The 15,968-nt window shown below is 36.2% G+C and overlaps 1 protein-coding gene across 1 annotated transcript in view; it reads right to left on the bottom strand.

Annotated features, from left to right (window-relative positions):
- NUP107 (nucleoporin 107) overlaps window positions 1-12,572 on the bottom strand; it is a 36,883-nt gene extending 24,311 nt beyond the window's left edge. The window contains exons 1-8 of the mRNA XM_006205844.3: window positions 12,424-12,572; window positions 10,623-10,714; window positions 10,034-10,120; window positions 9,266-9,381; window positions 6,886-7,030; window positions 2,471-2,574; window positions 1,159-1,286; window positions 422-470 (exon numbers count right to left, since the gene is read on the bottom strand). Coding sequence (XP_006205906.1) covers window positions 422-470; window positions 1,159-1,286; window positions 2,471-2,574; window positions 6,886-7,030; window positions 9,266-9,381; window positions 10,034-10,120; window positions 10,623-10,714; window positions 12,424-12,431 — 729 coding nt within the window. The 5' untranslated portion in view covers window positions 12,432-12,572. The remainder of the gene's footprint in view (window positions 1-421; window positions 471-1,158; window positions 1,287-2,470; window positions 2,575-6,885; window positions 7,031-9,265; window positions 9,382-10,033; window positions 10,121-10,622; window positions 10,715-12,423) is intronic.
- Window positions 12,573-15,968: the final 3,396 nt, after the last annotated feature.

The following is a 15,968-nucleotide window of genomic DNA, read 5'->3' as shown; positions in this document are numbered from 1 at the left end:
ATTGAGAGGAACGTTAGGCAAATCCATCATTGCCAAACAAGGGGACCCCTTGTTTGAAGAAAGGGATCTCTAGAGCACCTCGGTTGATCTTTTCAAGGTTTAACTACAGTGACATTCTCAACCTGATCATTAAAACAAAACAAAACTTGTGTGTGTATATACATGTATAGAGATGCACAGAAAAATGTCTTATAAGATACATACCAAATTGTTAGAATGAAAGGTAAGAGGGACAGAAGAGGACTTTTACCTTGTAGTCTACAGTATAAATAAATATTTGATTATTATACGTTTACTGCACCTTCACTTGTAAAATTTTAAAAATGAAGAGACTCAGATGGGGTAAAAAATCAAATTCTACTACTAAAAACATTTAAAATTTTAAGCATTTATAAAGGAAAAAAATTAAAATAAAACTTACAGTAATTGCAAACATATTTTCATCTTCTAATGCAGACTGTATTCTGTCTCTGGGGGAAAGTAACAAAATGAAGAAGCCTTATTTCACATGAAATATGAAATTACCTTTTAAGCTAGATACATGCACAAATCTGCATTCCATCCAGTGTAAACAAATGAGTTTCCTATTAACTTAGCCCAACATGCTTAAAAACAAATAGTAAATGCCTTCTAAATCTAATACTGACATCTGAACAAAATTGATATTTACTAAAATACACATTGCAAAGTCTTTAATGGCTACCTGTAATGCACACCCTAACTTTTTAATGTTTTCACATGGCAAAAATGAAAGAATGCGATTTTCTCTCAAGATTTTTCCTCATTAGGATGAGAAAGCAACAGAATGAGAGCCAAAACCACTGAGCACCTGAGAGAAGAAAAATTTGGTTATCTTCTCTTATATACATTATATAAAGTGTATCCATCATTTCTTTCTCTTCATCTATTCACTGAGTATTCCAGTATTTTTAGCACTTTCCTTAACTCTTTATACATATCCAGTTTTTAGTAGCTACCAGTTTTTAGATTCCCCTCTTTCCTCCTAACTCATGTCCGACAACTAAGGCATTAGAAATGACAAGTATCTCAGTATAGCAGAACTATTTCCAAACACATCTTACTCTAACTTCTAAATTAATACGCCAATTGGTTTGTTACCTTATGTTTATTTCTCTTACGAGTCCTGTACAACATTACCTATATAAAGAAGCCAGCAGCCTCCATGTGACCATCTCCTGTTGAAGAAGCCAAAGCATACTAGCTGTTTTTGAAAATTTTTGAAGTCCAGGTGTTGCTCGGCTCACTATTTTACTCAGTATATTTACCTGAAGTAAAAACACAAATGTAAAGAGGTTTTCTATAATTTTGAGTCACAATTTTGTATTCTTCAAGTACACAGTGCTAAAACTAATCATATATACATTTTATATATGTATACATTTATATTATAAATTTTCCTGCCAGATATTTTCTTTTTTAATTGAACATAATATACTTCCACTAGAAACGGCCTTAATTTGAAGTAAGGTGTGTTTATGTGAATATATATGTAAAGTTTAACATACACTAGATTTCAGATTCAACAATAACAGCCCTGAGTACACTTTTTTCTCCCGGCAGATTAACCCAGAACATAAGATGAATCTAACTTGTATCTGACAAAATCATAACACGAATCAACAGAATAGCAATGAAAGTTAAAAATAAGATACCTTCAAATTACATCTGAAAATTCATACCATATGAAAAATCAAGAAAAAGATTTTCCGAAGACTGGTATCAAAGTATTGTCATTTCTAACCAAAACTTAACCAAAATCCCTCCTTGTTCTAGAACAGTAGTTCTTATCATTTTTGGATGTTTCATGAAAATCTAATCCATTCACTTACTAAAGGGCATCTGAGTTGCTTCCAAATTTAGGCTATTATGAATAAAGCTGCCATAAACATCTATGTGCAGGCTTTTGTGTAGACCTAAATTTTTAACTCTTTTAGGTAAATATCACAGAGTATGAATGTTGGTTTATATGGTAAGAGTATGTTTAGTTTTGTAAGAAACTGAGAAACTGTCTTCCAGTGTGGCTGTACCATTTTGCATTCCCACCAGCAATGAATGAGAATTTCTGGTCTATACCCTTGCCAACAATCGGTTTTGTTAGAGTTTTAAATTGTGGTCATTCTAATAGGTTTTTAGTGGCATCTCCCTATTTTAATTTACAATTCTCTAATGATGTACCATGTTGAAGATCTTTTCATATACTTACTTATTATTTGTAGATCTTCTTTTTCAAAGTTGCAGAATCCTTTTGTCCTCAAAAGAAATCTTATATGGACTCTCAACATGTAAAAAGGAGAGCTGCTGTGGCTGACGTGCTAACCATGCCACCCCTGCCACTACACCCCTAAGACATCTTCCTTAAATACAGTATGAAAATTTACAAACTGATGCTATTCAAAAAAAAACCTAAGAGTACTGAAGTTTGACCAACAATAGAATTAAATTAACTTACCTGACTACTACAGATGTTTTCATACTCTTCTACAAGGTCAAAAACTGTAGTTGAAGAGTGCTTCAAAAAAGACTGCAGAAAATCAGAAAACATACTCACGGATGCTAGAACACATTAAAAAGAAATAGAAAGTTAAATGACATACTTCTAGGTAATTCTGGTTTTTTTTAAACTTAAAAACATAGCTACGAGTCCTCTTTTTTTTTTAAACTGCTGTATTTTTAAAAAATTATAATTGTGGTAAAATACACATAACAAAATTTACCATCTTAACCATTTTTAGGTGTATAGTTCAGTGGCATTAGGTACCTTCACAATGTTGTGCTACCATCCCCACCATCCGTCCACAGAACTCTTTTCATTTTACAAAACTAAGACTCAGGATAGCCAAGGCAATCCTGAGAAATAAGAACAAAGCTGGAGGCATCACACTTCACTGGCTTAGAAACAGACACATAAACTAATGGAACAGAATGGAGAGTCCAGAAATAAACTCTCACATATATGGTCAACTAATATTTGACAAGGGAGCCAAGAACACTGAATGGAGAAAGGACAGTCTCTTTAATAAATGGTGCTGAGGAAACTGGATAAACCCATGAAGAAAAACAAAATTGGACCCCTACCTTAAACCATGCATAAAAATGAACTTGAAATGGATTAAACAAGACCTGAAAATCATAAAACTCCTAGAAAAAAATATAGGGAAAAAACTCCTTGACACTGATCTTGGCAACAATTTTTGGATACAACACCAAAAGCACAAGCTACAAAAACAAAAATCAACAAGTGGGACTATATCAAACTAAAAAGCTCTGTACACCAAAAGAAACAATCAACAAAATGAAATCAAAACCTATGGAATGAGAGAAAATATGTACAAACCATACATCTGTTAAGAAGTTAATCTCCAAAATATATAAAGAACTCATACAACTCAATAACAAACAAACAATCTGATTTAAAACTGGGCAGAGGAACTGAACAGACATTTCTCCAAAGACATACAAATGGCCAACAGGTACATGAAAACATGCTCAGCATCACTAATCATCAGGGAAATATAAATCAAAACCACAATGAATGTCACCACACACCTGTAAGAATGGCTATCATGAGGGGAGAGAGTAATAGCTCAGCGGTAGAGTGCATGTTAGCATGCACGAGGTCCGGGGTTCAATCCCCAGCACCTCCATTTAGAAAAAAAAAAGAAAAGAAGTAAGAATGGCTATCATCAAGGAGTGGTGTGAGGAGAGTGAACTTTCGTGCTTGATGTTGTAACACTGTAAGGATTGTTCCAAATAATAGCTGCACTGCTCTGTTTATAATCGTTAATATTAGAAAAACAGTAGACAAATGCAGTAGTAAATCAATTGTTTCAGCAGAATTTTGTCCTCACCGCATGTGTAGTTTGAGTACAGATTCCAAATCTATGGCTGAATTTCTTCTAGTATATCAAAAGTTTATTTTGTTCTTTGCTCTGAATAAAATTGAACTGTGAGTTCTCTATAGAAAGTGGCATTTTGGGCTTTCCCTCTTTTTGTAAAGCAATTTCTGCCTAGTTATTCTCCAGTTAACTTTAGTGACTTTTAAAAGTTGGCACTGTAAATAAAACAACTTGAAAAAAGTGAAAAAGAAAAAAAAAAAAGAATGGCTATCATCAATAAGAGAAGAAATAAGAAGTGTTGGAGATGATGTGGAGAAAAGGGAATCTTTATACACTGTTGGTAAGAATATAAATTGGTTCAGCCACTATGGAAATCAGTATGGAGGTTCCTCAAAAAATTAAAAAACAGAACTACCATTCGATCCACCAATATCACTTCTGGATATATATTCAAAGGAAATGAAGACAGGGTATCAAAATGGTACCTGTACTCCCACATTGACTGCAGCATTATCCACAATAGCAAAGACAGGAGTAAATACCCAAGTGTCCTCACCAGATGAATGGATAAAGAAATGGTATATACACAATGGAGTACCATTCAGGCATGAGAAAGAAAGAGATCCTGCCATTTGCAACAGTATGGATAGACCGTGAAGGCATTAAGTGTGATAAATCTGATAGACACAAATACTGTATATCACTTTTATGAGGAATCTAAAAAACCAAACTCATAGAAACAGAGAGCAGAATGGTAGTTTCTAGGGGCTAGAGGGTAGGGGAAATGAGAGATGCTGGTTAAAGGGTACAAACTTGCAGTCAGAAGATGAGTAAATTCTGGAAATGTAATGCACAGCACTCAGTACAGCCAAAAAATCTGTATGATATAGTTCACAGTTGCTAAGAGACTAGATCTTAAATGTTCTCACCACAGAAAAGAAACAGTAATTATGTGATGTGAAGGTATGATGGAGGTGTTCGCTAACACTAATAATCATACTTCAATATGCAAATGTATCAAAGCAGTATGGCAGTATGTTGTACACCAAAACTTAAAGAATGTTATATGTCAATTTCATCTAAAAAAAAAAAAAAAACTAAACTAAAACTATAATTTCCATTCCCCTCTTTCTCTAGACCTTAGCAACCATTATTCTCCTTTGAGTTTTACTTGGTGCCTCATACAAGTGGAATCACACAGTATTTATCCCTTATGTTAGTATTTCATTTAGCATAATGTCTTCAAGGTTCATTCATGTTGTAGCATGTGTCTGAATTTCTTTCCTTTTTAAGGCTGAATAATATCCCACTGTAAGTATATACCACATTTTGTTTATGCATTCATCCATCAATGGACTTTTTGGCTATTATGAATAAGGGGCTATGAACATGGGTATACAAATCTCTTTGAAATACTGTTTGCAATTCTTTTGGGTATATACCCAGAGGTAGAATTGCTAAATTATATGATAATTCCATTTTTTAATTTTTTGAGGAACATCAAACTGTTCATCATAGTGCTGTACCAACACTGTACAAGAGCTCCAATTTCTCCACATTCTTGCCAACATGTTATTTTCTTATTTGGTTTTTTGTTTTTGTTTTTGTTTTGATAGCACCCATCCTAATGGGTGTGAGGTGGTATCTCACTATGGTTTTGATCTGCATTTCCTTAATGATCACTGATGCTGTGCAACCTTTCATGTGCCTGCTGGCTATATTTATATCTTCTTTGGAGAAACATCTATTCAAGTCCTTTGACCTTTTTCAATTGGATTGTTTGTTTTCTGTTATTGTTGAGTTGTAGAAGTTCTTTCTCCATTCTGGATATTAACCCCGTATCAGATATATGATTTGCAGATATATTCTCCCACTCTATGGGTTGCCTTTTCACTTTATTGATTGTATCTTTTGACACAGAGAAGTTTTAAATTTTGATGTAGTCCAATTTATCTATTTTTTCTCTTGTCACCTATAAATCTTTAAAGAGTCCAAAGATGTATTGGTCATTAGTCTGTCAACAATTACTATAAAAACATGAGCCAAATTTTAAAACATCTGAATTATATTTTAAGTACAAAATAGCTGAGAAAGTTATGACAGATAGTAAAACGACATGTTTTACTCAGGGGAAAAGCATACACTCTGCTACAGTACTATATATTTCAGGCCTCAGCCATTGTTCATACCAAAAATGAAATGTTTTTATTTTATAAATTAAGTACAAAGTATTTTGGAGTCCTCAAAATCTGAGTACTTCTTACTGGTACACTACAAAGAATCAGTGGTCACCACAATGTTTAGAGAAGGGCTCTGGAATTGAACTGCTTAGTTTCAAATCCTGGGCCCATCACTTCCTAGCCAGATGAACTCAAGCAGGTTACTTAATCTTTTTGAGCAGCAGTTTCCTTTCTATGAAAATGGGAACAGTTATTATAACTATAATGACTATAACCATTTAATAGCCATGAAATGAGTTAATGTTCACACCGTAGTAAGCATACTGACTAGCACTGACATATGTAAACTTAGGATAGAATGATGACGAACCTATATCATAGTGTATAGGTACAGACACACTAAAAGCAAATGTTTTTTTCCAAAAGGGAATGGTAATAATCAACCTAAAGCTAGAATGGTCACAACACTCTTTGGAAAAAAACAGCATTAGCATCCAGACCAAAATAAAACATGTCAACAGTGTCAGACAAAACTTCAACCAAAAGAGAAAGAGCAGCTCTTTCCACAGCACAAATATGAAAAGAATAAAATCATAGTGACTTATCTAATAACCTAACAGGCTACTATTCACACTGAAAGATAAAATGGCAAGCTGCTACTCCAACGGAGAACTAAGGTGAGGTTCTCAACGTTCTAGAGCTACTGCTTCAAATAGCTTAGCCATTACCATCACTAATTAGCTTAGCAAAAATACTGTTTAATGATGCTTAGGAATAGGAGATAACTTCCTTGATCTCAGTAAAATGGCAAGCTACTGTGTCACAAACACAGCTCAAGGCCATCTTACCAGCTTCTCCAGGATCATCCTCACGTAACATCACGGCACTGAGAGTTACGTCCTCCGTTACACTGTGGGGCTCTGTGTTTGTGAAGAGCCCTGCACGTTGTGACGAGAATGCAGCTGCCCAGTTAGTGTCATCCAGGTTAGTTACCTTAAAAAAAAGGGAAGATGCAGAAAAGCAATGGAGTTATTACCATTGAGTGAATAAAGGCTAATACTATTAAGATTTTTAAAAACCTTACGTGTTTCTCATTTTTAAAAGATAGCCACAGAGCTATTTTGTTAAGGAAATCATGGCTTTTTTGATTGTTTTCTTCTCTGAACTACTCCACACTGTAAACAAAAAAGCCAATAAAGTTGCATTTTGTAATATTCAAGTTGCTATTAATAAGTAAAATAAGGAAGTTCTACTGCTCTAAGACTAGTTCACACCAATTTTTTTAAACTTTGGGAAGTAGAACAGGATGAATAAACCAGTTTCTTCAATGGATAAATGATAATGAAAAAAAGGATGACAGAGGAACTTGTAGATTAAAATACTTTAGAGAAACACCGAGCAAATGCAATGTGTTGAGCTTGTTTAGATCCTGATTTGAAGAAACCAACTTAAAAAATTTGACACAACTGAGGAAATGAAAACACTTAATGAAATATGTATTGTAAAGAAAAAAAAATAAAATGGCTATTTGAAATGATGAAAGAATTACTCTGTGTGTCTGTGTGTCTGTGTGTGTCTGTGTGTCTGTGTGTGTGTGTGTGTATGTGTGTGTAGGGAGGGGTTATATGTGTTAACAATATTGTGTTTATGTTAAAGAAAGCATCCTTATGTCTCAGAGATACCTACTGAAGTATTTATGGATAAAATGGTATGAAATCTGGGAACTGTAAAGTAATGTGGGGGAAATGCTTGTGGGTATAGATGAAATAAGATCAGGCGTATGTTGATAACTGTTGAAAGTGCACAAAAAGCACATAGGAGTGACTTTACTATTCTATTTTTGGATACATTTTAAAAATCAATAGAAAGTTTTTTTAAATTCACCTTTATTTAAAATCCAGGTATGAGCAACAATAAAAATGTACCTGTAAGTGACTTATCATCATTAGCATAAAGATCAAACTGAAAATCTTACACAGCAGTGACATTCTGCATTAAGAAAAATACTTTGGTCCATAATCAAATCTTGGTAGGTAGACATATGGTAAAATTAACGTAGCAAATAATTGTACTTCCTTCAGGGCAACGTACGTACCCAAGACCACCTCCCACAGCTGATATTAAAATTGGCAAAACAAATCCAAGAAAATACTTTTGACTACAAAGTCATTTCCAAACATTTTGTAATAATCACTGCACATTTACTCTATCCTGGCCTTTAAGAGAGTAACAATTTTACTATTCATCTTGTAGTTTGGAAGCAGTAAATAATAGTCATTTTCCTTTGCTTAAACCCAGAGGCAGTCAATTCACTCATGTTTTTAAGTAGAATAAGAATAAACATTGCCAAAAATTAACCAGTTTCATAAGCAGAGTAAAACTGTTCAATGACTTAATCACTGTTAGACAGTAACACTCTAAAAATCTCTAAGACTATATATATGTATTTTAAAGACTGATTTAACCTTCTAAGACAAGAAGAGGTTTAACATGCAAAACCATTTCTCAGAAAACACATAATTTAGACAATTTCAGTGTATGTAAAAATCTCTGTGCCTTTTTAATAAGCAGAGAGCCAAATAAAGAGCCATTTTTATCTTGTTTTTGGAAGCAAATGGGCCATGATACTCTCCTACTCCAACAAAACTTTTCCGTTCTCTTCTCAGTGAGATACAGTTCCTTCTTTTTCTACAGGATATTTTAAATACCTAGATTAAGTCATTCTGTATCACAGTTTACATGACATTTCTTTTGCTATTTATTGGTACCACAGTGATTCCTAAAGTGTTTCATATACTTCTCCCTAAATTTTCTCTTTTCTTTCCTTTAATGCTTTGGCTCTCTTCCTTACAATAGTCTTCACTGATTACTCTTGGCTTCCTTCTTTTCTATGCTTCAAAACAGGACTCAGCTTTTATAGCCACCAGCAACCAATCAGATTTCATTTATTCTGAGCAGGAAACTGTCAGATTAACACATTTTACCTGCATCTAACAGCTGCTGGTGTCACATCTTCCACCTACAGCAGGAGACGGTTAAAATTATTTCAATCCACACAACCTGGTTACTTTTATGATGAAAAAGACTTCACTTCTCATTAAAAGATTTTAACTTAAATTACTCAATTACTTAGATTCTAATCATATAAATACTTTCAATACTAACCTTTAAATAAATATCATAATTTTATAAAATGGAAGAAAATTTCAGCCCCATTTTTCTACATACCATTGACAAATTTCCCAAGAACCCTGAAGACTGTGTAAGCCGGGGAGACCTCCCTCCAGTTCCAAGAATGCAGGAAACATCTGGCTGCCTTAGGAAGCTTCTGTTTGGGGGAGTAACTACAAGCAAGAGGTTAGTAAAAAGAATTCAAAGTGCATGAGCATCAATCATAAAAATAAAACAAGCAAACAATAAAGAATATTTTTCACTTCTCAATCACTTAGATTCTAACCAAATAAATACTTTCAATATTAATACTTCCATGATACGAAGATTTGACTTAATTTTTCTCAATATGTTTTGGTACTACTGAGCCCACGAGGAAAAATTTTACTGCACACAGAGATGCTTTCATTATAACACAACTGAGAAAAAAAAAAAAGACATAAACGAGTCCATGAATTTGTCATAGTCTAATTTGATAAAGTATATTATAGTATAGAGGGCATGGGTTTTGGAGTAAGCAGATTATGGTTTGAATTTTGGTTCCATTACTTACATACTTAGCTATGTTATCTGCATTAATTGACTTCTCTAATTCTCCTCTCAGTTTTGGCAAAATGATAGCTAAGTCATAGTTATTCTGTATTTACATAAAATACAGTGCCTTACACATGATAAGAGTTCAACAAATAGTAACTGCAGTTGTTATTATTTGTTCATAATTACTGCTACTCTAAGCAAATATTATAATTATTATGTGTATTACAGGTATTAGTTACTACTATTATTATTATCATTACAAATGCTTTCAAAACAAAAAAATCTTACAAGGTGGTCGAAATGAGCTGGGAGTTCGGGGGATAACCTGGTTTCTTGGCGTAGTATTAGCAAAAGTTTCATCTTGGGATGCCCGGACTACAGGAAAAGTTAAGAAAAGTTTTCCATGTAGAAAAGACACCATTAAAGATAGAGTGAACCATACTTACACTACACAAAATATATGAACATTTTTCAAGAATAATTTTATAGCTACCATTTTTTCTATGTAAAGAGTAAATAACACCCTCTCCCTTTTAAATTCTCAGTTATCAGTCTTAGGTTACTACACACTGACTAAGAGCTCTTAGTCAGATTTCAAATTAAGAAAAAAAAAATCTAGTCTCAGCAGAAGCCAACCACAATATGGTAGTTAACAGTAAAATGGATTATCTTTGTTTTCAGGGAAACACGAATCTCACTGAATTTCAGTATTGTATTTACCAAATAACACATCTGGGGAGTTAAAAAAAAAAACTAATTTCCACAGCATTTTATTATCATAGCTAGTGTTTAATACCTCTTATAAAAAGAAAATTCTATAATCCTAATTCCAAACATGTTGCAATTTTTATGAGGATGCTTAAAATGCAAAGGATACTTAAAACTCTTTTTTGAGCACTCTGTTTGCGTGCAGTTCGAGTCACCTCCGCGTCCCGGATCACAGGGGATGACATCTCTCCAAAGCCACTCCTAAAACAGCATAATCAAGCTCATGTGAATGAAATGAGAACGTAGCATTTGTAAGAAAATTAATCATCATGATTGGAGCTTTAAAGGACCCTGAGTCAGTCATGGCGTAGATCAACCCAATAGCCAAGTCTTTGATATTTTTGTTGCCAATGCCCTTCTGGCTCCAAATCCTTCTTATCCCTCATAGTCCTGCTCAGATTTTACCTGCACAAAAACTTCTTTGACTTTCTAGCATTCACTTATTATTTTCTCCTTTGGAATTATTTTAACACTTGGAATCTAAATCTACCTTATAACACTGTTTTAGATAATTGCTTCATGAAGGTAAATCTTTCCTCGTTGGACTCAGGAGGTCCTTAAAATTACAGGAACTCTCTCTTAAAAGGATCTTCTGTAGTCTCCAAAATATTTCAAACCACAGGTAATATTGCTTGAGCTGGTGAATTGGAAGGCTAAGTGAAAAAGAATTCTAGTAAATTGGAGAGAAATGATCCTTCAAGTTATTTTTCCCCAGAGTACACTGAGGGTGTCTCCTGTCCCAGCACTATTGTAGTCACAATGCCTCTGTCATTCTCAGCCCAAAGTCTAGAAAATTAACTCTTTGAATTAAGAGACCAGTATGTTAAGACAAAAAACTAATACGCGTTTTCTCCACACTTCAAATCTTCAGATAGCTGTCTCCGGCCTAGAGAATCAAATCCAAATTTCCTAGCATGGTTTTTACAGTCTAACTCCAATTTAACCAGTTCTGCCTCCTATTCAGCCACAAACATCACTCCCATATAAACATATACTGCACGTGACTACTTAGCTACACTTTAATATTTTTACACCTTTGTACATGTTATTTCTTTTACAGAGGTCTACATTTGCCTCATTAGTCTTCCTGGTCTCCTGGAGCCTAGAGAAACCCGGATCCAGGTTGGCAACTTAGTTCTATTTGTTAGCTTCCGAACTGACCAAGTTCCTTAACCTCTTTTACTTCCAATGTTATCTACGAAAAGAGGATCATAGTAGCTATCCTCATAGGATTGTCAGAAAGATTAAATTAGCTCATAATATGTTTAAAGCATTTAAGGTACTCAATGTAGGCTACTGTTACTATTCAAAGACCAACAAGAAAGTTACTTTCTATGAGAGGTCTTCCTGACAACTCCCATGACAGGGAGATTTCATTGCTCCTTCATTTCTTTTCCCACAGAGCAGTACAAAACAATCAATTCGCACTGCTCGGCTGTCCCATCCACTACACCTTCCCCGAGGCCAAGGCCAAGAACTTTGAATAACTCATTTTTTTCGCAAATGCCAAGCATAGGGCATTAAATAACTATCTAATGCTAGAACTTGTAATCAGAAAATCTGGGCTAAGATCCCTGTTCCGTCACTGACTGGCTTTATGATTTCGTGCAAGTCACTCAGCATCTCGAATGCCCGGCCAACACCTGCCCTGCCCATACTAGAAGCGAAAATGTCGCACCAAAGTCGCACAGACGGCCGGGCTGCCGTGGGAAAGCAGCAGACTATCATTATCCGTATCGCTCCCCGACCCAAGCGGTCTTTCTTCCATCAGCTGCAGTCTCCCGGACCGGGAAAGGAGTCCTAAGGTCAGCACCTGGGCCCTCCTCTGCAAGTCGGGTTTCACCTATTTCGTTCCTCCAACAAGCGGGAGGGACAAGTCTCCGAGCTCAGTAGTCACCACCAGAACTGACCTGTCCATGGTTACAGCCTTCTCCCCTGAGAACCTTGCAAACTCAGCTCCAGTTTAGCCACCGCGTTTCAGCCTTCCCGCTCTCCGGAAGCAAACCCTTCGACCCGGAAGCAGGTCCTCAAGAAGCCTCTGCAGAAAGAAAGGGAGAGGAGAGGGAGGAGAGGGGAAAAAAACTCTCTCAACAGACGCATGCGCGACTTCCGCATGCAGCAGCGTGTCTGGTTTGCGCAGGCGCAAAGGTATGCGAGTGGCTGACCGCGCCGGGCTGGGCAGAACCAGGGGCGGGACAGAGGGCGGGGCAATGACCCGGTTTAGCGGTGATGGGCGGCCGCCACTTGGCCTGACTGGCATTTGTGGGCGTGGTCCAGGCTCCAGGTTCTCCTACTGGGATACTTGACGTATATTGATCGTCTAGAAAAATGTGAAGTCATTTCCTGGTATTCTCTGAGGAACAGCCTGGATTTGGAATTCAGACATGCAGGCACTGCCTTACACCTCGGGTGTCCCTCTCTTACTGTACTCACCTTGTTTGAACTGTAGTGTAAACCCCCATACAGTTTTTAAAATTGTTTTCCATAACGGCTATTAGTTCTTTACTTGGTATTTTTCCTTATTAAGCAGAAAAGGGTCACCTGTCTTAAAAAGCATAAAAGATGGTGGTACTGTCCTCTATTTCCAAGTGCCGGGTAGGCAAATACAGTATATTCTGGCTCTGAAGGAATCAGTCGAAGTTTTGCCTTAGGCATTTGCATTCTGCTCTAATCCCGGGAAACGTCATTCCAGGAAGGCTTCTTCATACCTAATTCTCGCTGAGACAACGTAGTGTTTCAAAAAAAACGTGTCTCTGGGAACCATCTAAGCTCGAGACCCCTGCACTGCAGATTCCTCATCTGTAGAATGGAGATAACGCCTTTATCACAGAATTCTTGGGAGGATTAAAATGAAATGTCAAATGTGCATTACACACAGTAGTCATCGAAATGTTAATTTCTCTTCCTTCAGTGACTACTTGAGTTCCATCCTGATGGTTCCTCATTTTCCCCATCTTCCTATTTTCTTGTAAAAAGAGCACTTGTTCTCTTACGGGAAATGAAATGTGGTCTTAATGGTTTTTGTCCGTGCCAGAGGCAGGTATATTCAAAGTATGAGACAGTGTTTCAGGTTCTTGCCACGCGTCCCTTAGCAAGTGAATTCCAACGTGTTTTACTCATACAACGTACTTGAAGTGGTTGACCATAAGGAACACAATAAAAAGGAAGCGCAGTTATGGGCAAAGGATTAGCTCGATGTTCAGTTCATATGCAGAGAACACTTGTTGAAAAATGCACTGGGATTCATTTTGGCATAATGATTAGTAGGTATGAACGCCATACTACCTTGAATATTTCAAAGTATATTCATCTGACTGCCTTAGAACTGTTTGGAATAAGTTCCTGTGTGATGCATATTGTATACATTCTAGCCTTGTTTTTAGGGTTCTTAGTTTCAATCACTGAAATTCACTAGGGCTAACTTAAGAGAAGGAGAATTTACCAGAAGCCTATCAGCAGCTCATGGAATTGTTAAGAAGCTGGAGAAAAGGCTTGGGAAAGTACAGCTGCTCAGGAGCTAAAGACCAGGAAGTAGCCATCTCCAAAGCACTCAGACCTGAAGTGTCTAACCTGGAGCACCCTTTCCTCTCCCTCACTCCCATCAGCTGAGGAAATCAAACATCATGTTTTCCCTGCTCCCTGACTTTTTATACTGAAAAATTTCAAACCTACGAAAGAGATGTAAAATAAGCGTTAATATACTCTTCACCTAGAATCACCAATTGCTAACATTTCCCCACAGATGCTCTCTTTTTTGCTTTTTGCCTGAACCATTTGAAAGTTTAGTTGTAGATATCTTGACCCTTCACCCCAAATACTTCAGAATGCATCTTCTAAATCAAGAACAAGGCATTCTCCTACTTACTACAATAAAATAAACACTTAAAAAAACCTAGTTTTAAAAACATTTGAAGGGACTAGGTGCAGGAATACTACATAAGTATTTCTGAGTATTTCTCAGTCACAACAGATGGCACATGAGGTCAACTGGCTCTTTCAAAATCTGCCCAAACTCCCTCCTCCCTCAAACGAAAGTATTCTTTCACCTGGTGCTCCTTCTAGCTGTTATCTTTTCTGTGTCCTTCCCATCTCAGCCAAACTTGTTTTGGTAAATTATAAATAGCTGTTTCATGGTTTTCTTACTATAAATCCAGTAGATGTGACTATTAGAGAAAGATAAGAAAATAGACAGAGACAAATGGAGGAAAATTTAAAATTTCTATGGTTCCATTAACTACATCTGGCTACAACTACATGAGAGACCCTCAACAGGAATCACCTAGCTGAGTCCAGTTAACCCACAGAACCAAGAAAGTTAATGTTTTCCAGCATTACATTTTTGGGTGGCTTGATGTAGCAATAGATAACTGGAACAAGTGGGAATAGACTATAACACTTTTATAATCTGCTTTTTCACTTAATTGTATGAACATCTCATCATATCAAATGTTATTCATCTGCATCATTTTTCCCCTTAATTTTTAAAAAATGGAGATAATGGGGATTGAAACCAGGACCTTGTGCTTGCTAAGCATGTGAGCTATACCTTCACCTCTGCATCATTCTGCCAACTATTTTGAAAAAAGAACATTCCCTTTTGTCTCTATTTACATTGACAATGCAACTTAACGCAGTCTGACTTCAACCCTCACTGCTAAATGAAAACTGCTCCAAAGTTGCTAATGATCTCTTTGTCAGTAAAAGTTTTTGGTTTTTTTTTTTCATTTCTCATCATCTTGGATGCATTTGACACTGTAGATCACTTCTCTTCTCTACAGGGCACATTATGTCTTTTCAAATACGACTCTTTTTTTGTGGGGGAGCGTGTGGGGGGGTGGTGATGGTGGTGGTGATGGTGGTGGTATCTGGTTTGAAGGAAAACGCTTTACCTTGAGGTCAAATGGGGTCAAAGTTTAAACATGGAGCCCGGTTGACACTTGTTTGTCTATCTTCTCAGTAAAGCAGCCAACATAGTGTAATGTAGTGGGTAGGATCTTGGTCAGTTCACATTTGATGAGCTATTTCACCTCTTTACACTTCAGTTTCCTCTTCTGTAAAATTAAGATAAGAGTATTGTCCTCAAAAGTTTGTACTGGTGATTAAGTAATATTTAGGTAGCGATTTGAGAGGTGGTGCAGAACACAAAGACTCCTTGGGTTGAATCCTGGCTCCCCCACCTATTCAGTGGAGCCTTGTACAAACTACCTCTCTGCTTCTGTATAACACAAATAAGAATACCTGCCTCAGAGATTTATTATAAGGATTAAATGAGTTTACATAGATTATCACTTAGAAGAGCGTTTGGTATATAATAACCATTCAGTCAACATTGGCAAATATTATCATGCACCACACATAGTAAATATTCAGTATCAGTGTTTGCTCTTTTGTTCAGCTCTAAGGAAGGGATTGTAATTTGTTTTGTTCACCTCTACCTGTTGTCACTCTGTAGGTG

Source organism: Vicugna pacos, chromosome 12 (genome assembly GCF_048564905.1).
Source record: "Vicugna pacos chromosome 12, VicPac4, whole genome shotgun sequence".
Lineage (NCBI taxonomy): Eukaryota > Metazoa > Chordata > Mammalia > Artiodactyla > Camelidae > Vicugna > Vicugna pacos.
This window is presented reverse-complemented; position numbering and strand designations above follow the sequence as displayed.